This window comes from Mercenaria mercenaria, chromosome 16 (genome assembly GCF_021730395.1).
Source record: "Mercenaria mercenaria strain notata chromosome 16, MADL_Memer_1, whole genome shotgun sequence".
In the NCBI taxonomy this organism is placed as follows: Eukaryota; Metazoa; Mollusca; class Bivalvia; order Venerida; family Veneridae; genus Mercenaria; species Mercenaria mercenaria.
In genome coordinates this window covers 31,648,306-31,675,236 of record NC_069376.1, presented here as the reverse complement: position 1 = coordinate 31,675,236, position 26,931 = coordinate 31,648,306, and the positions used below count along the sequence as shown (strand labels likewise).

Sequence of the window (26,931 nt, the reverse complement as noted above, 5' to 3'; positions counted from 1 at the left end):
TATCCGAGACTTTAGATTGAAGCTATCTTCAATTGTTAAGCAATGAGATACGGGGAATGTTGTGTTTAAACCAACTGAGGTAAATGTGTAACAAACGGGTGTTTGTGTATCGACGAAATGTGAACTGTGTGTTTCAACAAAACGGGGAATTAGTGTAAAGACTAAATGAAGTACAAGTGTATAACTAAACGGGTGCGTGTGTATAGTTGAAACGAGGAACTAGCTATTAAAATGGTGTATGCCGAAGCACCTGTTACATAACATACATATGAGTACGTCAGTAGGTACATGTAGTACGTCAATCTTTCGACATTCAATTAAAAATATCAGAAGTTTACATTAAAATAACTGTTTATGAAAGGACATAGAACAATCAAAGAACGAACTAGATACATGATGCCGAGATATAATATAGCACAAAACAGTATCTGTTTGTATCAATTTCGTATTTCAGTCACTTTGCGTTGCTTGCAAGAATTGTTGAACTTCGATATTAAGTAATATTGTATATTGTAGTTCCTTCTTCATGTTTTAACTAACATTTTCCATTAGGCATAAAGCTGTGTTAGGCAGACAATTTTTCCTTCAATTCTGTCTAAATAAAAGAACTGATTTACAGACACAATATTGTAGACCAACATGCTACCATTTGCAGTTGAATTCTACTCGTTCCAAAGACAGTATTAACAGTCAAAACATATTAGTGCTTCCTATAAAAATCATTCGGATTAAGGAAATCATGTATATTCGAGTACAACAAAAATAACAGGCAACTTACCACTGAGATTATTTCCCAAACGGGGTAATATTAAACATATTTTTCAGCTGTTGTGTTCCTACCTTTGAAATATTGTATCATTATACAACTGTATATACATTGTATACATTATATGGATTTAGACTCTAGTGCCGTTTGCTTTTTAATCATGGTAAATTTCAAAAAGTAAGGTATTACAAAATGGTAAAAATGACGTTCCCAGGGTAGGATATGAACCCATGACCCTCGCTGAGAGTGAAGGCAAATTTGTGTTAAAATTAAGACGAAAACAATAGAATTATTGAGGTAATTAATTTGAATAAGATAGCACATAACCTTAGTGAGTGAGTTGGGTTTTACGGCAAATCGACACAAAATGGTCATATATCGCCGAGAGCACATAACTTTAAATCAGGAAGAATAACAGTGACAAAGCATTTATTTTTATCCGATAACAGGCTAACAACTGTGGGGAATCACATGATCAATATAATCTCTAAACCAAAGTTATATTTTGAAGAACATGAATAAATTTCCTGTCATGATAAGATATGAAATTTAAACAAAGCCTATCATATGACTAATGAAAATTGTTAAATTATCATGGAGTTGACAATGATAATAGATATCCTGATTATAAACACTAAGGAAAATATGAAGTATCACTTTTTTAAGTGTTCCAGATAATCAGAAGGTGATTGTGATTGAAATCTATGTAGTTTTAGGATACATGTATGTTGGCATATGATAGGGTATATTTTAGATTTACAGCAAAATATTCTTCAATATTATTCGACATTATTCTTAAATTCATTTTGGTTTAGAGATTATTTTGATCACGTGATTCCCCGCAGTGTGGCTAACGAAAAGATGATTTTCTTAGAAAAAGACTTTTGCGCATATTTGCAAAATAACATTTAAGGTTTGATATGTGGAAACAAGAATCAAATATCGGGAAATCGTTCATTAGACCTTCGCAATGATACGCAGTCCCTGATTTTTGCATGAAAATCGTTAATTCTTGCCTGACAATCGCAATTAATATTAACAAAGAATTAAACAAACAGCAGTTTTGGTTACCAATTATTTTTCGTATATTTATTAAGAAGTTTTTGTTTCTATCTTATTTCTAGAAAACCAGGCTTCACTAGTACCTTCACTTTACACAGATAATTTTTCAGAATTTGTGAGGGTCATAGGTTCGGATCCCACTCTTAGAAAATCTTTTTTCCCAATTTTGTGACGATTTTCCTTTTTGAAAGCGGACATGATTTAATTGCAAGCAATACTTACTAGAGTTTCAATCACGAAAACGTATATATAGTATAATTACAAAGGTAGGAGAATGAAAACTGAAGAAACAGCTGAATTGACCTGAATTGACCAGATAATTGTATGCCATATTCATACTTAGAGTTGAAAGATAGGAATGTCAGTGGTAGGAAAAATTCTCCTTTTGGTCAATGAGCATCATGTATTGTAAAAATTACCCTTGGTATGTGTAGCACACTGAGACTTTGAGATTTCATACTTTACACATAGACTTTTCTGTAGAACTATAAGTATTAAAATAATGTGCTTCAGGTTGCGGATTCTGGTGACAATTTTTCTACAGGATATATCTGTCCGTAACGTGAACATCTAAATTTATTAAGTTTTTTTTTTTTATTAAAAATGCAAAATATGCAATGTAAAAATCAACTTTGTACTCGAAGTAACCGCTGTTTTGGCGGAAACAAATATAAGAGCATAAAATGACGAAAACATGTGTTAATCAGTGATAATGATTTAAACCTTGGTGTGTATGTGCTACGAGTTGTATACAGGTTAACTGGGGAACTGCAGAAAATTGCAAAGGATACACACTCTGGTAAAATTCTAATTGTGTGTGAGAAATGTGTATGACTAGAACCTGCAAACCGGGGAATAAATTTTTATCGCTCAGAATAGGCTCAAATTTCGAGAGATGACTAATTTCGAGGTAAGGATTAACGTGGCATTGTTAGATTGAACTGGGGAATTCCCCTGTTCGTGGCGTATCCCCATAAATAAAACCTGCTAAAAGTCATTGCCAAAATGCTTTAGATATCTGTTACGGTATCCTGGTAGACGTTTCATAATAGAACAGTGAGTGGTAAAACAATTTTGTTAACACATACTAAAAACTCTTTCGTACTGTCAAATTGTAAATACTTCAGATCTGCCTAATGCAGATATTGGTTACATAAACAGACCTCATGCAGTTTAGCAAATATACTTCTCGATCGTAAATAGCATAAAATGATAGCTACCGCAGACGCGCATTTTTGTTTCACTCGCTAGGCAAAATAACCTGATTCATATTTGTTTAAATCATCGTAAATTATCAGTAAAAGTACGTAGATTAAAAAAAAAAAAAAACAACATTAAATTACTAATGACCTGTACTTGTCGATGTCTGGATCGAGGTGAAAAAAAAAACAGAAAGGACTAGGTTATGAGTCTTTTATTTCTATCATTGCTACTAAGGAAAATATAATTCGTTTGTATAATCAAATGATAAAGTACTTACTGCATTAATCATATCAAATTATTTGAAGCTGTCATAAATATATAGACTCCGACTATCAACCATTTTATTTTTGTTTTTGTTGGATATAACTTCGCACCGGTATAATTAAGGTCATATGGCGACTTTCCAGCTTTGATGGAAGAGGAAGACTCAAGATGCCCAAAAGTGCATTATTTCATCACGGACAAGTACCTGGGAAGAACTACATACCTGACGTTAGCCGGCTTTATGTTGAATTCAACGCCCCGTGTAAGACTCGAAACCGCATCGGTGAGTGGCAAGTGATTCGAAGTTAGAGACCTTTAACACTCGGCAAAGGAGGCTAAACTTCATTTCAGGTTACACGCTGTATCTATGGAATGACGCATATTTCATTTTTGTAAAAGATACATTTTATGAACCCAACTATGTTTATTTTCTCTGATTCAAAGAATAACGTGCGCAAAGTTGTTGTGTCGCCATATGTAGATAGATTGATAGTGATTATAAATAAAATAACTTGCTATTCTTTTGCATTACTTAAGGAAATGCAAACATGTGACTTTATGGTCCTTGGTGTTGGCGCATGGTAGATATCAAAATCAGATTTACAAATCAATATGGTTATTACATAAGATACTCCAGGAGAACACACCAAAACATTTTCAAAAGATTATATTCTTAGGACACAGGGCACATGTCTGTTTTTGACAACACAAAAATGACGTCATTCGACCATCAGCTATTTCCTAAGTACAGAAAACGAAAGCAGACATGCTAAACTTGAGAACGAAAGTCACCTTTGGATTGGTCGATAGTCAGGGGTCACGCACAGGGTTCACACCGACAAAATGTATGCGCGTGGACTTCTTTTTCTCCTTTTTGCTAATGGGGAGTCAATTTTCAGCATTTTATAACGATTTGAAAATACACGGCTTTAGCATGACATGTAAGCTTTTCATCTACGAAAACATATTTGAAGCACAAATCCCATAGGGGTCTGTAACGGAGCAAGGGTACATAGAAATTTTTGGAACTTCGTCAAATCACTCAAAAGGTCCTTTCTGACGTTATCTGGATGTTAGATATTTCCGTATTTGAAAGCTGCAGACCTAGACATTTCAGAAAAATTTTCAAAATGAATTTCGTGCAATAAATGTTGATTTAACGGAAGCATGAAAGGGCCATCAGACACTCACACGTTTCATTACGTTACAGATACGGGAAGGATATGGAAAATTGGGTTTTTCAAGCCACATCATTTGGTTGCAACCATTATCACTGCTAATGACATTAAGGTGTTACCTAATAGAAATTGCCTTAAGACACCATCTGTTGATATGCAAATAGCCCCTACTATGTCAAATTAGCAATACATGTTTTCATGTGTTAATCTTCAGAATGATTTCGACCTTAACAGGTCATCTATGTACTATCATTTTTGCAAAATAATACTTCTGCTGTTATTATATTTTTACAAGCAGATTATTGCCAGGACGCATGCTCATAAACATTCATTTTCTGTAGTTCTCCCACCCATTTTGTACAAGCCATTGTTACTTGAAATATATAGAAATTTGGAGACACTTTGGTTATAATTATTAAGTATTATAACAGAAACAAAAATAGATATAGCGCTAAAATTATGAATTTTAGCCCTTTGAAAACAATTCAGGCAAGCATGTAAGAAAATATGAAAAAGAGTCCAGAAAAATTGTTCTGCTATGTATGTAAACATGCAACCAGTAGTTCGGAACATTTAGACTGCCGAAAAACCAAATATATACATGTGGGATGTGTTGCATATCAAGGATTAATTTCAAATGTTCTTGTAGCCATCTGGATTTCGGCATTTCGCAATAGCGATTTGGTCAAAACCTCATTTTTCATAAGCAATAGTCATATCCATACACACCCGTAAAAATATGTATATGTCATCCCGAACCCTATTTCCGACAATATGATACCTAGGTCCCAGTCTTAAGAGCAGAGTGTGCGTATTGAAATACAGACCTGAATGAAATCTCATCAAGGAAAATTGACAAAAGCGAGAGTGCCGTGGGGGAAACTATGCTGTTATGTCGAAAATAAAGTAAGAAGTGCTTGGTAATTAGAAAGCATCTTGGCGCTATTAACAAGGACAAAAGAAGCCTTTTTAAAATTTGTTTTTACTTTTATTATACTTATATTATTATTTATATCACTACTTTTCCATCCCTTGCTTAAATCACATAAAATGCATGTAAATATTGTTAAAGGGCATAAATTACAGTAATATATAAAAAACAAATTAATGTCTTTTTCATGCCATTATTGGCCACTTACAAAATGCATCTTTTATCGTGACTTTGTTCTTTTTATTTCTCATTTTCATTTTTTTTTTGGAAAAATATTGATCACTTCGTTCAAAACATGTCTCTGAACTCATCCAGGGTTGTGCCTAATTATTTTATAAAATAAAATATTAATTAATTAAAAATATTTTGGCAATATTCTAAATTAAATTACAATTAATTACTAAGGTTCTGAGACTAAAAAATAATTAATTACAATTATTCATGATATTATTCATGACAAGTAATCAATTATAATCAATTTTCATCAAATCATGTCTTGAAATTTTCACTTGTATCGTTCAGCAAAATAAAACATTTCAATGCAGCTAAGTTCATTGTGTGCCTAACTATACGCAAACCAGACTAATAATGTAGTTCTTACAAGTTGGTCTCTGTATATGAAGTGACACTTCTGTATTTTCTTAGAAATCACTCTAGAGTTATATAAAATTATTTTATATTAGTCAGTACTGGACAAAAACTTGTTTCCCTGCTATCTGTTTTAATAGATTGAAAAAGAAAAATGCAAGAGGAAATTACTGTAAGTTACGCTATTTTCATCAATACATTTTTTTTCTAAAAATAAATAAATAATGCAAATGCCTGCTTTATGTGGCAAACGCAATTAAAGACTAGAAATGAACCTTAAACCTATACGTATTGAAAGAATACAAACGGTGTTGAGACCTTGTTATTTACAGCACAATAGGTATAAACTATGGCTACTTAACTGTGTGAAATTTCACCTGTGCAGTAATTGTAGATAAGGAACAATACTTGAGAATAATTAGATTTAAATGAAAATAATCAGTCAAATCTGAGTCAGTAATTAATTGATTACAATTTTGTTGATTTATTTTTGTCTCAATTAATAATGACTTGTAATTATATCAATTTGTGTATTAATTATAGTTAATAAAATTATAATTATCAATAAGCACAAGCCTGAAGTCATCTATGATCTAGAACCTCAAAAATACTTTTCTATAAGTCTAGCTGCTTTCATAAAATGTGTGGTCATTTTTGGTTGTGGTCAACAGCTGTGCTCATTCAAACAATTTCTGATTTGTTTAAAAAAATTGGATAAAATCAGATTTGACGAGCATTTGATACTATCATTGAGATAAATGGTACCAACTTAATACGGATAGAAACTAAAAATGTATATTCCTTAAAAAGATTTGTCCAATCAATACACGACCAGTGAAAAAGTACACTCTCCATATGTGACATCATTCTTACAAATGAATTCGACATCTGAACCATAACTGAGACATTTCTCGCGGAGTCCTAGCGATCATTCACAAGGTAGCCGTACAAATGAAAATTGCCACATCAAGCAAAGATAACGAATTTTCCCAATTTGAGTCATATGGATTGCAAAGTAGCTACAGGTTACAGGCGGGCACTCCATAGACTTACGGCTTGCCAATATACACAGCTACCCACTTCCAAAGAAAACCATCATTGTGTGGGACCTAAACTTCCATCTTGATTTACCGGAAAATAGTGACACAAAAATTTATAAGCAGTCTAGATGCATGTTACATGCGTCAACATGTACTAGAACCAACACATGTTGCTGGGCATATGTTGGATGGAATGATAAACAGAGATAATGATGTCACGGTCTCGAATATCGAGGTCATATATCCTGGATTCTCTGATTCCAATGAAAAGGTGTTACTTGATCATTTTGCTGTGATATTCGATACTAAAGCTTCCAAACCACCCCCAGTACATAAAAAAACTGTGTCGTACAGAAAATAACATTTCATCAACATTAACTCATTTCGAGAAGATATTCGAAGAATATATTTCTTTAACATTCAATGCACTCCATCTGATATTGATGAATTAGAGAAGAATTATATTCAGATAATTTCTATAGTAGACAAACACGCCCTTTTGACTACTAAGACTATTGTGTTAAGACCTTCATATCCTTGGTATACCGAGCAACTCCACGAAGCGAAACATCAGAAACGAAAATTAGAGCGGACATGGCGTGAAGATAAGCTCACAATCGATCACCAAATGTGCCGAACACAGTGTGCTGAACAAATAAGATGCTAAAACAAGCTAAATATTGATTCATATGGGACTAACCATTAGAGATTACCAACATTTTTCATGGCGATACAATCACATTCATCCCCACAGCATCTCGCACAAGATTTCAGTGACTTCTTGAATCGTTGGATAAGAACAATGTGAATATCTTTATGATGAGCGATCTCTCTGCTGCATTTGACACACGGGACGTTGATTAACCGCCTAGAACGTCACTTTGGTATTACAGTCAAGCCACTCACATGGATGATGTCATACTTTAGTGACCGCTATAAGACCGTATGCATAGACTTTGACCAGTGCTCATGAAGTACAATGTACCCCAAGGGTCTGTCCTGGAGCCAAAGAACTACACAATGTACACAAAACCATTCGGAGCTATCTGCAGAAAACACGGACTGAACAATCATTTCTATGCGGACGATTCGCAGTCATAACAATCCTTCAAACCGATAAACAGAATGGAGAGACCATCCATCGCGTTGAAGGTTGTTTAAAGGATACAGTAGGTTGGATGAATACCTTGCAAAGCTGAAACTCAATTCTGAAAAGACATAATTAATTATATTTTATCTGAGCACAAAGCACAGTCTGTTTCTAACATATCTGTGAAAGTGGACGGCTCTGAAGTCAAACAATAATGTAGTGTCAGGAACCTCTGTGCCTTCCTGGACACGAACATGAGGATGGAGCAACATGTAAATAGTGTGTGTAGGAATTCCTATGATCATTTGCAGCAAATTAGTCACATCAGACAATATATAACCGCAAATGCAACCAAATCGTTAATCAACTCTCTTGGACTATTGTAACTCCCTTCTATATGGGGTTCCAAAACAGTCAATGAACAAACTACAATATGACGAAAATATGACAACTCGAATTGTAACCAAAACATCAAGATACGACCATATAACACCTGCGTGAACTCCAGTGTAGGGTAGAATACAGAATTCTAACACATACATATACAGCACCCGAAGATCAATCATCAGCTTCTGTAGTGAACATATTAGAAATATATTCGCCATCCAGAAATCTGAGATCCCAGAAAAATGCATAACGACTGTGGTGCCCAAATGTCGGACAGTGCTATGTGGTGACAAGAGGTTTAAGAGAGAATACTCTCCCATCTGTCGTAAGAACTGCAAGACCTTGCAAAAAAAAAAAAAAAAAAAAAAAAAAAAAAACGCTGAAGACGCTTTATTCCATACACTTCTTTGGGAACCAATCTTACTAATTACCTGGTAGAATAATGAAGGTACATTGCCGGCCAATCAAGAACGCTAATATAGTACTCTAATGTGACAGAATGATATAAACAGTGTTTTGTTGTTTTTTTTCTGTGGGATGTATAATGGATGATTTTTTTTTTGTTTTCTGCGGGAGGAGTGATGGATGTTCTCAGGACCTTTTAGGTGGAGATTGACCCAACCATCCGGGACGGTTTGCATGCTTTGGTGTATTTAACAGGCATCATACTGGTTAATTCTGTTTGTCCAACATGTGGGATGTCTTCTGTTTTTCTCTAACCTGTATCTTTAAGTGGTCAGTTATTTTTTACGCTATAGTGCTTACCTTTATTTGAAAGGTACACTTTGTATCTTATTACCGTAATGCAATTTTAAATTCATTCTATAATAGTTCAACTACCTTTTTATATTGAACATTATATAAATGTTTTAATGTAAAGCACATTTGAACGTACTTTTATATTTATTTATTTATTTATTTATTTATTTTGTTGGATTTAACGTCGCACCGACACAGTTATAGGTCATATGACGACTTTCCAGCTTTATTGGTGGAGAAAGACCCTAGGTGTCCCTCCGTGATTTTTTTCATCACGAGCGGGCACCTGGGTAGAACCACCGACCTTCTGTAATCTAGCTGGATGGTTTCCTCACATGAAGTATTTCTATATGAAAAGAGTGCTATATAAATGTGGCTTATAATAATAATAATAATAATAATAATAATAAAAGCAAAAAGTTTCCCAAACCCAGGAGGAGAAACTTCCCGTTCAGAACGTAAATCTTTGCTTTTTTACTCCCTGAATAGATAAACTTGGTACTAAATATAGAACATGTAACCTGCTTCTCATTCGGGAAGTAAAATCATCATTTTGATCTTTGTTTTAGGTGCATAAGAATACGCACGGTATCATTAAATGAAATACACTATTGCAAACTTGAGAAATATACTTTATTGTACTGCTTGATGATTGCTAAATCAAAATGATATTTCCTGATGCTTCAGCACTTATTCCTAGAAAAAAACACAGTTCTTGTTGCAAAATGTTATCTTGCGTAACATTATACTGGCCCGAAATGATTTTGTGCAATAGCATGCATCAATAAGAGCTTCATATGCACGTGAACAAAAGTTCGAAAACAGGTAAAAAGGTTGAAAAGGGGTCTTTATGTCTGATTGCAATTCAGTATACATATACATAGATGTGTTGCTCAATCGGGAAGTTAGGTTTCCTGTTCGGAAAACTGAAATTTAGAAATGTAAAAGTTAAGTCAAAAATTGTTAAGCCACTAAAAAGTCTGAACGGTAGACATTTAAATAGAGTATCAAGGTTTAAATTAGAATACACTATCTAATGACACCTGGTATACTCTTATGCACCAGGTCTTTTGATGAACAAGTAAAAAAGGATTATTTGCTTTCCGAACGGCAAACAATTTACTATATTCAGTAAAATGTTTCCTGTTCTGAAAGTAGGGATAACCGTAAATTGAATTCCCGAACGGGACGTTCCCCTACTGATACCTATAACGTTTAATGTCAATTACGTCAGATATTTCCTATGATCAAGAAAAACTTTTGCATGCAGTCTAATAAAAATGAATACACCCTGAATAACACGGACGTAAAGAGGAGTGCAATACGAGACGGACTTGCTGAAGCAGCATAGAAAAAGCGGGCAAGAAAGACATGAGGACACTCTAGAACTTCGCACGGAAGCTGTCAGGAAGTAAGGCCAACAAAAACCGACCGGATAGGGGAAGTGATGGGGAGGTCCTCAGCAAGCTAGTTTTACCGATGGAAGGAACACTTTAGCGGCCTTCTCAATGGCACATCCGTGTCAAATCCATCCATCATAGAAAAGAGGGAAGTGTTAGACGTTAACATGGGTCCCATTAGCAAGAAAAAATAGTAAGTGACATCAAGAAGATGACAAATGGGAAAGCTCCAGAACCCAGACACCACAGCATACATTATGGTCAGCATCCTACAAGAAGCATTAGATAATAAAGTCATACCTGAAGAGTGGAGGACTGGCTACATTGTAAAGCTTCCAAAGACAGGAGTTCCCAGCGACTGCCAGAACTGGGGAGGGATAGGGATTCTTTCAGTACCCAGCAAAGTCCTTACAAGGATGATCCTGGAAAGGATCAGAACCGCTGTTTTCGGGCCGGGAGATTATGCATCGACAAGATTGCAATTCTACGCATCATCATCGAGCAATCGTTGGAGTGGCAGCCACCGCTGTACGTCGACTTCAAGAAGGCGTTTGACATGGTGGATCATGCAACAATTTGGCGAATCCTCAGATATAATGGCATCCCACAGAAGACCGTCAATATTACATAGAGCCTCTACAGGAACACCAGCTGCAGAGTCATCCACAACGCCGACCTGTCGTCATCTATTGAGGTCAACACCGGAGTCAGGCAAGGATGCCCTCAATCTCGTCTAATCATTTCGCTGGTGATTGACTGGTTCTAAAAAACAGCATGGTCCAACCAAGAGAAATTCAGTGGACCCTAACGGGAAAACTTCAAGACCTTGACTTTGCAGATGACACTGCCAAGCTGTCTCACTCTCATGGACACATGCATGACAAGCCGAAGAGACTGACAAACGTTGCTAGGACTACGGGACTGGAAATCAACGTAGGGGAACAAAGAGTCTACAGGTCAACGCCACTCAGGAAACAACTATCAAACATCAATGGGCAGTAATTGAAGGAGGTTAACAATAACACCTACCATGGCAGCGTTGTCAGCAAGACAGGAGGAGCCGACGAACACGTCCAAGTCCAGGATCAGCAAGGCGTGGCACGCTTTCGTCATCCTAGTATCAGAGTAGAGAAATGAGAACATCAGTTTACACACCAAGCTGTTCAACACCAACGTCAAGTCTGTGTTGCTGTACGGTTCGAAGACTTGGAGACGCACAAAGAGCTTGGACAGCACGTTGCAGGTTTTTTATCAACACTTGTCTCCAACAGATCTTGTGCATCAGATGGCCAAATCTCCAACGAGGAACTGATGCGCCGCAGGAAGCAAGGCCCAATCACGAAGACCATCTAGATCAGGAAGTGGAGTTATGCCGGACACACCCTGTGCAGAGCACAGGCCAAAATTCCATGCCACGGCTTGGACTGGAACCAACAGGGGAAGTTGAAGAGGGCACACCCAGTCACCACCTAGAGAAGAAATATACAGGCGGACCTCAAGCTCAACATGATCTAAGGTGAAGCTTAGAGCGCAGCCTAAGAAAGAGGGAGATGTGGAGCAGCAGTGCGGGCCCTATGTTTCGATCGGAGCGAACAGGAATAAGTCAAGTAAGTCAAGTAATAAAAATGACCTTTTTATGAAAGAAACCTTGGCATTAACTCTTTTAGAGACTTTCAGTGTTTAGACCATTTTTGGAAAATGTGAACATTCTTTCTGTTTTATATAATTCACATTTATTTTAATGTTTTGTCAATATTAGATAATATTAAGCTATCTATTATGTTAAACTACAAGTACCACTTTTTTATTTGTCATCAGATAAATAGTCGATTAAATCAAGTATGTGATATAAAGTATAAAACGGATTATGATAAGGCAATTTCAGTCTTACATTATTTGCACGTTAAAGTATTTGATTGTGAAAACAAGTGTTTTGAGACGATGGAAATTACTAAATATAATGTACCTGAACAGTGTTTTCCTAGATATCAATACTCAAAGAAAATTAGGGAGGATTTAGCTAAACGTTATAATGATTTGATGAAGAGACTTAAACGTGTTGCCGAGCCACTTGAAGACAAAAGTGATTTGAATGATAAGGAAATATGTATTTTCCTGTGCAAAGATTTATCCTCTAAATACCATTTGCCGAATATTCAATCAATAGTTTCTAGAAAGAGCGACATCGTAACCAACGAAAATACGTCATCGCTCGAAGGACCTTTCAGGAAAAATACCTTTGTCATAACCAACAGGAAAAATGACATTTCAAAATCTATAAAAGGTTTTGAGGAACATATTATTGTAATTGCCAGTGATGAAACAGATAAGCAAGCTCTTTTGGAAACTTTTAAACATTATGAACATGTTGATGTGTGTACAGCTGAAAATGTATGTGATGCTTTATCCACACGTTTAGAACGATATGCTTTCTCAGGAATGAAAACCGCTTGCGAATGCCTTGATTATATTCTTATGAATAGAAAATCAGAGCATTTCAAAACACAACATGATCATGAAGAAAAAGCTTCAGTGACCAGCGAAATTACAGATAAAGGTACAGGTTAAGATTTCTAGGCAGTATTATAATATCATTATCTAACCTTCTGCTCGCTTAATAGTGTTAGACAATCTCACCTAATTTGATGCTGATCTAAACAAGTGGAAGTCATTAGACATCTTCCTTGTTTTTTTAGACAAGTTTACATCTTTGGGGAAACTAACACATAAAAACTGTACAGAAAATGTTCTAGAAGGGTACATTTGTTTGTTGGTTTGTTGTTATTGCCGTTCTGTTGTTGTTATAATTGATATTTGTTGTTCTTGTTATTCACCTGTTTTGTTTGGAGAGGGAATAGTTACCATTACGTCGACAGACAAGCGCGTAGCTATCTTTACGCAAATACGCAGCTGCGTAGTGAAAATCTAGCAACCATACACAATTAATTGGCTAGTGTCATGCAACGGAGATGGCTTCATACACATTTGTTTGTCTTACAGTAAACTCCGGTTATAGCGAACTCATCGGGACAAGCAAATGTGTTTTCGTTATAACCAGAGTTTGTAATAAACATATAGCGAGAATTTATTTGTATAGCAAACTGCATTATATGATTAGTTGATTTAACGTGCATTGAAATTCACCAATTGTCTTTGTATTTTTATACCAATTCAGGTACAGTTTTTTAATTTATTTCATAAGTCTACTCTCTGATTGCTTATTTTGTAATAATCATGGCCATATTACAATCATACGCCGTCTAGGAGGAAATTTCCCTAACAAAATTATAATACAGTGTTAACAATTGATTTGATAAAATGTTGGTTGAAAAATCGGAAAAATACATTTTCAATCCTATATAAATACTTTTGAATACGACTTTTTGTTTAACACTGCAGACGTAATTTGTCCTGCATATTACTTGAGCTGAGCGCGAACCTATCGCACCGGTATACAGCCTTCGATTTTGTAGATATATCTTATAACTGTACTTAAATGCATAAAATTATTAATTATTCCATGATCACAATGTTGTAGAAAAAAAAATCAAATAATTGAACCTAGTTAAATCTTACGCTATTGACACCGGTACAAGTCATAAGATATTAAAGTATTTGATAACCAGTTTACAGTAAGATAAATATGCTCTTTCTTTATCACTGGTGATTTAACTCCTTGGGGCCAAAATGCGATTAAAGGCGCTATATTTTCTACCACTGTAGCGTCGAAATCTGACTATACGCGCGTTATCAGGACTCCCCAGGACGGCGATTGACGAGTATAGTCGCGGCACCGAGATCATGCTGATTGCGTCACGTACTTGTTAATTTTTGATAATCCTGATAAAAGCAAAATTATTTTGCATACCGTCTATTATTTCTTAGATGTTATAATTATTAATTATGCTAATAATCAGGTTCCTTGTTAAAATGAATGTTTGTAAATATCCTGTAAAGGAAATAAAAAAGACGAACTCCGCTGTATTTCGTTTATGCTGTATTTCAAAAGATTAAAATAATGTTGCCTGCCAGAGAATTTTCTTACATTGAAGAACGTATTCATTATCATGCTGACTTTGATGTATCAGTTCCGTTGGATGATGATTCCGACGATGAAATTTCATTATCAGAGAAATGAATGGTCGGAAAATGTTAAGTTTTAGAAAACTGAAATATTCTTACACTTATATTGCATTAAGGACGCTCGCTACAGTTTCGTATTTGTTTTCTCAATAATATATTTTGATGAAATGTTCTGTATTAAAAGATCATGTTATGATGTATTGCAAAATGAAACAAAAATACCAAATATTTATTAAACGCAATATGTGTTTAAAATGGTGAATGTTTCGAAGTGAAATTATTATTCTATTTGGATATAAGTTACGGACGAAAGTGGATATATATAAATATTTGTTCAAACTTGGAAGATTTTATAAGTATAGTTTGATTTACACCAATGTTAATAATATTGCCATGCATGATTTCAATTGACTGCATGCGAGTGTGATTATTTCCTTTCAGAAAACGATCATATACAGACAAAGGCTGTCAAAAGAGCACAGTCGGAAAAGGATAATTGTATGTATTATTTTAGTTGGTATATTAAACTGACTTAGCAATCCATTTACCTCACTTCTCAATAAAACATGTATGACATGAGATATAAATTGATTATCTACGAGGGATGATCAATATATAACGGGAAAATGCTGATAAATTTGTTTGTACTTATTTTTTTCCAGAGATATTTTATACTGGGGTAAATAGATATATTATAGTGTAGGCTATAAGGCTGAAAATATGGCCGAATTGTGGACTTTTTAGAAGAGCTTTGATCTTTATCTAATACAATACTACTATCTATAACGGAACAGTTTAGATGTAGAACCCACCTCTCCCAAGCCTTTTATGGTAAATAATAAGGGTCAGAGTTATGCCCCTTGAAATCATTTATTAAAGGTATTAGTATACAACACCCACCATATACTTTTTTATGAAATACAAATTCCCAACATTTTATGCGAAATGTATGTCGGAGGAAATTATTAATCAGTCTGGGGGCTAAAAATTGAAACAGATATGCATGTATGAGAGTTACGGCCCTTGAATTTGTAAAATTATAGAAAAAATGGACAACACTTATAATGGTACATTTAATGTTTGATTTTTAAAAAGGTTTGTTTAGCTATCGTTCCGAAAACGATGTTGTAAGTAGTAAATGACATGTTAATTAGTTGTGAATCCCTATTTTTATGCCCCCATTCTAAAAAAGAAGAGTATATTGTTTTTAGAAGTCGGTCGGTCTGTCTGTCGGTCTTTTAATATGTTGAACAATCGGTTTCCGGATGATAACCCAAGAAGGCTTAAACCTAGGATCATGAAATTTGATAGAGAAGTTGGTCAGTACCAGCAAATTTATTTGTATTGATTTTGAGGTCAGTAGGTCAAAGGTCAAGGTCACAGTGACCTGGAATAATTAAACAGTTTCTTGACGATAATTTGTAAACGCTTGGTCCTAGAATCACGAAACTTCAAAGAAAGGTCGATCATGACTAGCAGATGATTTTTATTGATCTTGAGTTCAGTAGGTCAAAGGGCAAGACCACTTTGACGAAGAACAGGTCTACAGTTTTCAGATGATAACTCAAGAATGCTTGTCAAGAAAGTCGATAAGGAGGTTGGTCATGACCAGCAAATGATCTCTATTGGTTTTTAGGTCACTTTGTCAATGGTTAAAGTCACAGTGACCCGGAACATTTCTGGACAATAACTTGGAAACGCTTAGACCTAGAATCACGAAACTTAATAGAAAGGTTGATCATGACCAGCAGATGACCACTATTGATATTGAGATCAGTAGGTCAAAGGCCAAGGTCAAATTGATGAAGAAACAGGTATACCGTTTCCAGATGATGTCTCAAGGATGTTTTGGCATAGGATTTTGAAAGTTGATAAGGAGATTTGACACGACAAACAGATGATCTCTGTCGATGCTGAGATCAGTAGGTCAAGATCACAGGGATCCAGAACAGTCAAACAATTTCTGGACGATGACTTGAGAACCCTTAGACCTAGAATCACAAAACTTTATCGGGTGGTTGATCATGACCAAAATATGACTCCTGTTCATTTTGAGACCAGTCAAAGGTCAAGTTCACAGCGATCCGGAAGAGTTGAACCGTTTCCGAATGATAACTTGAGTACGCTTACGATTAGAATCACGAAATTAACGAAACTTGATAGGGTGGTTGATCATGACCAGCAGATGACCCCTGTTGATTATGAGATCAGTAGATCACAGGTAAAACATTGACCCAGAACAGTTAAAATATTTTGTCAAATAACAAGAAAATGCTTTGGTCTAAAATCAGATTTGATCTAGAGGTCATTTATGACTTGCAAATGACCTTTTATTTTGATTTGATGTCAGTACGTCAAACGTTCAGTGCACACTGACCGAATAGGTTCTTTTTTTTGTGCAGTTACTGAATGCATCAAGGGTTGGAGGGGGGAGGGAATTTCGTGATCTACGAGCTTTTTTCAATATTTTAAATCTGTCTGTCTGTCTGTCCGTCTGTCCGTGTATCTTTGGCTGTCAGTGTCCGACACATATCAGATTTTAGCTTTCAGCACCGTTATTTCAGTTTTCTGTACTTCAGAAATATCCAACAATTTGTTCTCAGGGTCAAGAACAATTTTAATCCTTCAGATCAAGGTCAGATGCGAGTAAAGGAAAATTAAAAGCATAAACACAATTATTGGCCATACGTTTGTCACCATTACAAATATTTAAGTTGTTCCCTTAATGTAAGCATTGCAGGACATAATTGCAAAAGGAGTAAGCCGTTTAATAAAACAATATATATATCTAGTGACATTTGAAATTCAAGTTAATCAGGAGTCATAAACAAAAATAACCTTTTAGTATCCGCAACGCAAAGTATAAAATGTTTGGTTATAAATGAACATGTCAAAGCCTTGTCTTCATACATGCATACATGTATATTGAGCTTAATATGAAAACGATTGGCATTGGGAAATCTACAAAATGAGTCGCCAGGTGATAAGATGGGGAAGTGGGGGGAGGGAGGGGTGGAGGGGAATTGGCCCTTGTATTTAATCACCTTTTAATGTTCTATGTATCGACACTTACCGGTGACCGTGGCACAGTGGTTAAGGCGTCCTCCTCGGGATCAGGAGGTCGGAGGGGGATGTTTGTCATGGGACTCGTTCCGAAAAGGCCGGTTCGTGAGCCACGAGCAAGTTAGATGAACGGTTACTTCTATCCGCCCTGCCCTTCGCAAAGTGCTAGGAGTTGGGAGGCAGGTGGTAGGCACACTAAATGTGTCTCATAAACCGAATTGGCTAGCCCTTTTAAAAGGGGTGACACGATAATAAGCAAGAACTTTACCCTTATCTTTTATAAAATAGACATTAGAAATGCGCAGAAACATCAGTGCCGTAACAAGCCCTGAAAAAACACGGAGGCAGAATTCATATATTTGTATTATAATGTGTGTATGAATTATTGTTTTGTAATTGATTTTATTTAATTTTAATGTCCATTCAATGTACATCTATTACAGATATATTGCATTTCAATTTTATCCTAAAGTTAAACATGTAACCAATTTGCTGGGTCACGAATTCTGTTTGCAATGTTGTAAACAACAGGTGTTATATGTATGCTACATCACGTTCCTTATTAACAGTATCCTTGTATTTTTCAAGCTTTATCACGTGCGTTTAAATTCATAATTCGTAACTTTAGTAATATGTTAATTCAGACGTGGTATATATGATGTCTATCTAATCAATATTCTAGCTAGTGCGTGTTGTGTAATATCTGCCTTTCCTCCAAAGTAGATAAAAATTATAACTTAAATGCCAATCAAAGATGTTTTACTGTAAGTCCTTTGGACGAAATCTAATTGTGAGACCCCAAGATATAATGTATGTGCTATAAAGATTTGTGTTCTAAGATTCGTTATCATTTTTCTGTTTTGATTTTATATGAGTAAACATGAAGTAAGAATATAAGTTGTAGTAAACCTTGTAACTGAACTTGTTGTTAGCAACTATACAATTACGGGTGTGACTACGCTATAGTGTTTCATATATGGGTAGGCACAAACTGCGATTTTACAATTCATCAGTTAATTTGAACATTTTTTTTTCTTCAACCATAGAAAGCACGTGGAGTTGTAGCATATGTTAATGCAGTGTTACAGGGGCCCATCCTGAGATTTTCTGTGAAATTCTGCAAGACAAAATGGTGTATTTTTAGTTATTTCAGATAAAAACAATCTCGACAAAACATTTCAGAAATGTACTCACAACTCGTCTGCAATATTGAAGCCAAGTTGAGGTCTTGTAAAGTTTTGACACTATACAATACAACTGTGTTAGTTTCAAGCGATTTCAGACACAAATCTGAGCAAAATGTCACACTACTTGCTTACATAATTGGAGTAGACGTAGAGGGTTGTGTTCGGGGTCAAAGCTGTGCATTTTAAACAACCTTCGAAAGAAAATATGAGAAAATAAGGTTAAAATGTTTGCATTAGTCGCCTGCATAATTGGTATACAAGTAAAGATGGGATTTCAAGGGTCTTCCCTAAGAGTACTTTGATATTATAAAAGACAAAATGGTGCATTTTAAGACATCTCTGATAAAGAATTTGAGAGAATCAGGTTGAAATGTACACATTTCGCGGCTGCATAACTAGAGTAGAAACAGAGATGGAGTCCAGGGTCCTCCCCGCGTAATTTTAAATTGATAGAAGATAAATGGGACATTTACACCATCTCTGACAAAAAAAACTTAGCAAATCAGGTTAAAGTGTACGCATACGACTACTCGTCTGTGTAATTTTAGTAAAAGTAGAAGTGGAGTTCGGGACGCTCTTAGAGAAATGTGGAAAATTCAATGAAGAGAACAGGTAGTGGGCTCAGAAATTCTTAAGTTCCACAAGAAAATGGTTCGTTTTTAAAGCCAGATTATGAAATTGTTAGTAAAACTTTGTGTGATTCACTAGCAAATGTACAAAATTAAATGCTTATAATATTATGAGAAATGATTGGAGGGAAATGTGTGACTATGTTTAGGAGTTACCGTTGACTCTACAATCGCACAAGAACCAAAACTCAATGTCTCTTTCGTAAGCCAGTGTACAATAAGTCAAGTCGAGATATCATTTCCATCAATATGTATATATGACTCGGGCATTTCTTGACTGGACACATCAAAATGAGTTTTCAGTACACATAAATCCTAAAATGGACAAAGAAATATTTACATCTACGAAGGGGATTTGAATAAACCATTTACAAAAATACCTGAGTATATAAACATAGACAAATCAGGTAAGATATTTTTTATCAAATGTATCTGTTTTGTTTAGAGCGAAAACAGAACTTTTATAGATATATCAAATGTAAAAAAAAAAAAATGTATACTTTTTTTTATATAAAACTTGTCGTTTTCTATTCAGCCCGTTAAACAATTTCATTCCGTTGGTGATAACATCTGAAACTCGTCTTCAATTATTCTGCGATATACGTGATAACTTCAGTATGAAAATTATGTCATTGATTTATCTATGGTGGCTTTTAGGGTGTTTCGTGATGTTGCATTGGCCTGCGCATGGTTTAGGCAACACGTTTCTTTGTGTCGTCCTGGCAAACACCTCAAACATCATAACAAAATTTTAAAAGTGTGTGTGTTGTTTTGGTATGCGCACAACATTACAAAACAAACTGATAAAGATACACAGAACTCGACATAAAGATACATTTAATTTCGTATTTAAAAGAGAGCTCGTTTTATACATTCGATGGATTCTAAAACTGTCGTGGAGAAATTGTTTCTTTTTTTGTGCAGTGAAGAGAAAACGTCCGGTAAGAGGACTGTACTGGTTTCTCCAAGGAAAGACGGCTTTGTGTGTATCGTAGCTATACACCGGACACGTTTAAAGAAACAGATTGTCTATTCACAAAGAACTAAGCTAAGTTAACCGGACAAGCATGTATCCAAAAGGGATTTCTCTCTCTCCCTTTATTATTATTATTATTATTATTATTATTATTATTATATACCATATTTATATAGCACTCTTTTCATATAAAATACGCTCAAATGTGCTTTACATAAACAACATCTATATAATGTTCAATACAAATGGTAATTGAACTATTATAGAAAACAGTTTAAAATTACATTACGATAGTAAGATTCCTAGCATTTTAAATTTGATGCAAGCAGATCTAATCATGAAACAAAATACAATATCGTAAAAAAACATTAACTAACTGATCTATTAAAGACGATTAATTTCGCGCCCTGCTAGGCTTCGTTTGTGCTATGTAAAGCGTCTTTGCATATTTATCACGGAAAGGGCGCTATATATACGTGGTACAATAATAATGATAATGATGTAACGTCATCCGGTTGCTCAAACTTACATATCAATTATTTATCAAAGTTCCCAGCTAGATGAAAGAATGATAACATTTTTGAAGAAATATTCTAGAATGAAATTGGAAAAAAATGCCACGGCTCTTCTGGGACATATCTAGCTAATAACTATCTTCGTACCTGTAAGAAATGGCAATTGTTTAATTTTTTCAATCAGTAAATAAAAAAATATTGGGGTTTCCATAATGCAGTGAAGTCATGTTGACGTGACTGAGATACTTGATAAAACGATAATATTCCGCAGGAAGACTTCAGCAGGTACGTACATTCACTTACATTCTACCCTGCAGTTTCTACACAAACATAGAACAATATAACGTTACGTAGCTCTAAATTATCCACAGACATTCAAGTTTAAGTACATTTTATATTTGGCATTTAAATACATTACCTAGACGGGAAAAACACTATATACTGACACAGACTACTTTCAGTTTTCAGTGTGACCACAGGGGCAGAATCGACGAATCACTACATTCGTTCCTTATTTGAGCACTTTCTCAAGAATCTGCGCATTTCGAGTAGTAACAAAGTCGTAAAGCTCATTTTGATACTTTGCCTTATTTCATATGAACGTCTTATTGGCTATCATCTGCATGAAATCAATAAAGTTCGACACGGTCCAATAATTTTGCAACAAACACTAAACAAATACATGTGTCGCGTCAGCATTTAAAAGACAAATACTTGTACCAGATATTTTTAGAATTGAGCAAAAAATAAAAAAGTTATGAAAAGTACAATGAAAATCTCCACTGGTAAAGTTTCCTAAAAATCGGCCTATATTTTGTAAAATACTTCATGCAGCGATTGGTTCTACATCAAAATTGTAATATTATGATACAATACGCGAGAATCATACAAATCTGAAACTCTTCTAAAAAGTGCACAATCATCTGGCTTACAGCCTACACTATTAGAAAAAATCGCTCGAAATAGTGTGCAAATATATTGAAAGAAAAAAAAACAATTGACAACATTTTTGCCAACCTATGGAACCCAGGCGGGGCCACGCCATTAACGCGCTAAGACATACAACTGAGTTCAACGTTTTTAACTTCACTTTACTGTAGTAAATGTCACACATGTTTTGAAACTTCTCGAAATGCTATCATTTTACATTAATATTTTTTGCCAACCGGTTACCCAGGGTAGAAGTGAATTACGATAATCATCTTTGGGAATTGCATTCAGCACATTCAACACTTTCTTACGAAGTTCTGAAAATGAATAATTCATCTTTACACCCCGCAATTCACGTTTCAGTGTCGGAAACAGGTAAAAGTCATTTGGCGACAAATCCAGTGAATAAGGAGGATAATCTTGTAGATTAATAATTATATATTCTATGTTACTTGTGGTCGCTTTCGAGGTATAAGGTGGTGCATTGTCATGATGCAGGATGAAATGATCCAACTTTTCCGGGCGTTTACGAATCCAACATGTTGCAATTTTCTCATATTTAACTTTTTCTTCAAGATTGTATGGACAATTTCATATGACAAGTTCAGTTTATTACACAGTTCTCTGACAGTCAACCTCCTATCACTGTTTATGAGATCTTTCACCCTTGTAACGTTCTTACCGTGCGTCGACGTTACTTTCTGGCCACTCCGTGATAAATCATACGCCTTTTCCAAACTGTTTGTTAAATCAGTCATACCATACATGAACTCTTGTTTTCGACATTGAACGATCACTAAATGTAATGTGTACTTCTTGCACAACTTCATTTTTACTTTTTCTCTTCAAAACTAAAAATAATAGAGCAAACCTTTGATCTTCCGCCATTTTACTACCACGGAAAAGTAACACGTGCAGGACGTAACATATGACGTCACAACTCGTGCATGACGTCATCATCCGACGGGTTAGTTTTAAGTGACCATAACTGCTAATTTTCACTAAATTATAATGTTCCTTTGCTAGAATTAAAACTGTAACGGTTTGAACTTTTTTGAAAATGGTGAAAAGTATTCAAAATGCCCCGCCTATGCATATTGAGCGTTACCTTAGCAATTGTAGATTTTAGCATAATATTAGTATAAACCTGACAATTTAGCGAAACATTGCTTATATATGTACCTACCTCTGGCTTAAGTGTGAAAAAGACCGATATGATTATAAAAAAAGTTACGAGCATTTTCCCGTTATATATAGATCATCCCTCATATATTAGTCTGCACTTTTTTTGCAAAATATATTATTTGTTTGATTTAATGTGTTCACTCTTACAATAAGTGCGATCGTTGTGTAAGAGGTACATGCATTAATGTTTCTAGAATGTTTTATGTTGTTGTTTTTCAGCCAAACGACCTACAGTATTCATTCTGAAACGATCACAGTCAGTAAATGAACATTCAAAATCAGGTAGTAAGCTAAAGAAGGTTGATATATTAAAAACATGCTGGGATGAAACATTTTTAAATATATATTTCAATTTGTTGAAAAAAAAAAACATGTATCATACGTTTTTGCACAACAAAATCATTTAGGATTTATTCATTTGTGTTTGATTTACCCCTCAAGACATGGTTCCTATGATTCTGTCAACTTACATATGGTAAAAAATAACTTTTAACAAGCCAATAATAAAATGAAGTACCAGTAGGTAAATAATAGTGCAGATAATACAGTTTTGCTTGTATCAAAATGTCACAATAGAACCACGTTTGTAATACAGAACACCTGGTAGGATTAGTAAAGGTGCAATTATATTGATCTCTATTTACTATGCCTAGATCTTTCACCAAGACAACGCCCCCTCACATGCGCCAATCGAAGTGCAGACGAAACTGTCAATTCATCTCGAGGCTGAGGTTTTGCAGCATGTGCATTACCCACCCGGTCTTGCATCATGCAATTTCGCTCATTTTCTGAGACTAATGGGTGTGCCATTTGATGGACTGAAAGACCTTTGAGAGCATGCTCAGGCACATCTCAATTCATATTATAAGGAGTGGTATCAAGACATGTTTAATAGTGGGTAAAGTGACACCGCCGTTGTGTCGCTTTAGGCGGCGTCTACTTTAAAAAAAAGAAAGACTTTTTTGTGTTTTGTTGGAAACGACGTACCGCGTTTGAACTTCGGTATCGGTGTGTATATTACTACTTTGTTAATGTATCCATTTTGTAATAATGTAAGCTACATCGCTTATATTATTCGTACATGTGCATATATGATTGAATATATATTATGGTTATTTTCACATCAATATTGCGTTCGTTTCTGATTTCATAAAGTTTGTCCAACGTTTTGGATAGCCCCATAGTATATATAGAATAATATCATATGCATAGCGGCTAATATTTATATGTCACATTCAAATAAATTCTATAAACAAACTTCGGAATCAAAGACATAGTGCGACGCATTTTTTTTTTTTTTTTGCAGGTAGACACATTTCCGATAAAAATGATCAGAATCTGGGGTCGTCTTCCACAGACACCACTTCCGTGTCAGGAAACAAACGTACAGCGAAAGAACAAGGTAACAAGACTACAATCGAACGCTTGTCAATACTGAATAATAACTGATAAAATGACTCAGTGTTTGATAGATTTTGTTTTTGAAGCAATCAGTAAGGTTGTAATAATGCTTTTTTCACACTCAATTTGCAAGTTAAATAAGAAGATTTTCCTTTGATACGGAATGTTATTTCAATGTCATTTATATCTACATGAACGTTGCATATTGTATTTATATTTTAGGAAAGGTTGACAGCACTAAATCTCAGAGAAGTATCGCTGTTCTAATCAAAGAAAATATGGAGTCTATAGAGCGTCTGTATGATGAAATTGTTGGGATGTTCAATAGAAGTAATCTTCCAGAGACTGAGTTTCCAGATCTATGTTACAAAATGAACAAAAAAATAAATGGGAAGGTTGGTAATTTGTAATGTGATATTCCATTTTATACTCAGTAGGGTAGTAGGCAGGATGACAAAAAGATTGTCAGTATTAATTTTGTTTTAGTTGAGTATTTTACTTCGTTCGTCAAGATTCGGTTTTGTAACGTCGATGAACTGTATTATTCAAATAATTAGTGATTATTTTTGTTTTGATTTTCAGTTATTGGAGGAGCTTCAGAAAATGAGTGATACGATCCAAAGCTGTGGTTATCGTTTCAGCACATTTCTGATTTATACCAAAGACGGGTTGTGTTCAGAAGAGCTAAGTCAGAAAATTAATAGAGTTTTAGAAGAGCATGGTATAACAGAATATTCAATAGTTACATCAGATATAAATACATTTTCAACTTGTCACGTCGGCAAGAAAATTGCAGTGAAAGATACGAAGAACGATCGTAAAGTCTGCGGAACACTAGGTGGGTTTGCGCACACGTCGTCGGGAGAATCTGAACGAAATTGGGCTCTCATCTCAAGACATGTTGCAAGTTGTAGTTCAGATAGAAATTTATATGTTGAAAATGGTGAAGAACGCGTGGTGGCTAAGATAATGAAACAGATACATGAAGGTGAAACAGAAAAACAATATTTGGATATCGCTGCTGCTTGTCTGGAAAATGACGTAGAAATCGGCTATGATACACGGTATATTACAGAAGAAAATGTATTAGTACCAGGAAAACTTTGCAACTACGACACTGAAAAACTTCGAGGCTTACCTGTCCATATCAAAGGTGCCTCAACGCCGCTGGGACTAGGTACTGTAACTATTCCAGAACAAAGTTCAGTCCAGAATTACGATTTGGGCGAAAATTATGTTGTTGTAGAAGACAGAGAGGAACATGGTGCATTCTGCAAGGAAGGTGACAGCGGTGCAATAGTATGTGCAGAGCATCCAGATAAATACGGGGAAGAGGTCCAGCTTATCTCAATGGTCGTTGGGGAAAACTGTGGTAGAAAAGGCTCATATGCCACAGTCAGATTAGATAAAGGATTAGCACAGCTTAAAACTCTGACAGAAAAAGAATTTTACTTGAGTTGACATTTCCGATACATATGCTAGACATATTAAAATATCTTAGAATGCAGATCTCTTTCACTAGGTGGAGATACAAACAGAAATATCCGAGACGTCATATATTCCGATCCGCAACATCAACCAGAAGGTATTTTGTGCATACCATTATCTACAAGATAAAACACATAACGTTCTTTTCTGTAATATTTCAGCATTTTGTTCTCGTACAAGTTCACACATCTACACGCCGAATGATTTACGTTTCCATTCATTTAATGATGTCATTTAAAACAAGAGTGTCATCCTACAACTCGGAAAGTCATATGAATTTTTCTTGCATACAGGATGGAACCTTCTTTCTGTTTAACCGTTGCTAGAAAACACCGTCTGACAAAATGGGATGCAGAGTGATTCTCTTGCTGTAATTCAAGATTTTTATAATAAAAAGCTGTAAAATAGTGCTTATCAAATACATAGTAAGATACTCGTTATATATTTCTTGAGTCCAAATATAAAAGACACATAATGAAAATAATCTGAACCCAAAGTTGTCAGGGACTTTTGAAACGTCATTACGAGTTTCTCTGTTTACAGAATATCTCGTTCTTTCTTTAAAGTATGGTCTTCATATTAAAAAAGAATAAAATAGTTGATTGCATGTGCAAATTGGAATATTCAAGTCTCTATGGACTTTTTCGTGGTAACTCAGCACCGCCCTGATAACCCTGTAATTGTATCTTATTTCATGTATATAAGATGGATGATCGGACGAACGGACGTGCCGACGGATAGATAGATAGATAGATAGATAGATAGGTAGGTAGGTAGATACTAAGATAGATAGATTACTGAGAGTT

The 26,931-nt window shown here is 35.1% G+C and overlaps 1 protein-coding gene across 2 annotated transcripts; it reads left to right on the top strand.

Annotated features, from left to right (window-relative positions):
* The first annotated feature begins 12,512 nt into the window (after positions 1–12,512).
* On the top strand, positions 12,513–26,550 carry LOC123540597 (uncharacterized). 2 transcript variants are annotated; one of them, XM_053526585.1, is made up of 6 exons: positions 12,513–13,225; positions 15,193–15,249; positions 23,456–23,518; positions 24,543–24,638; positions 24,860–25,032; positions 25,220–26,550. In XM_053526585.1, the coding sequence occupies exons 1-6, from the start codon at positions 12,610–12,612 to the stop codon at positions 26,096–26,098; spliced, it is 1,884 nt and encodes a 627-aa protein (XP_053382560.1). In that variant the 5' UTR covers positions 12,513–12,609; the 3' UTR covers positions 26,099–26,550. The 2 variants fall into 2 exon arrangements, with proteins under 2 accessions (XP_053382560.1, XP_053382561.1); XM_053526586.1 differs by lacking the exons at positions 15,193–15,249; positions 23,456–23,518 and having other exon boundaries at positions 12,514–13,225.
* Positions 26,551–26,931: the final 381 nt, after the last annotated feature.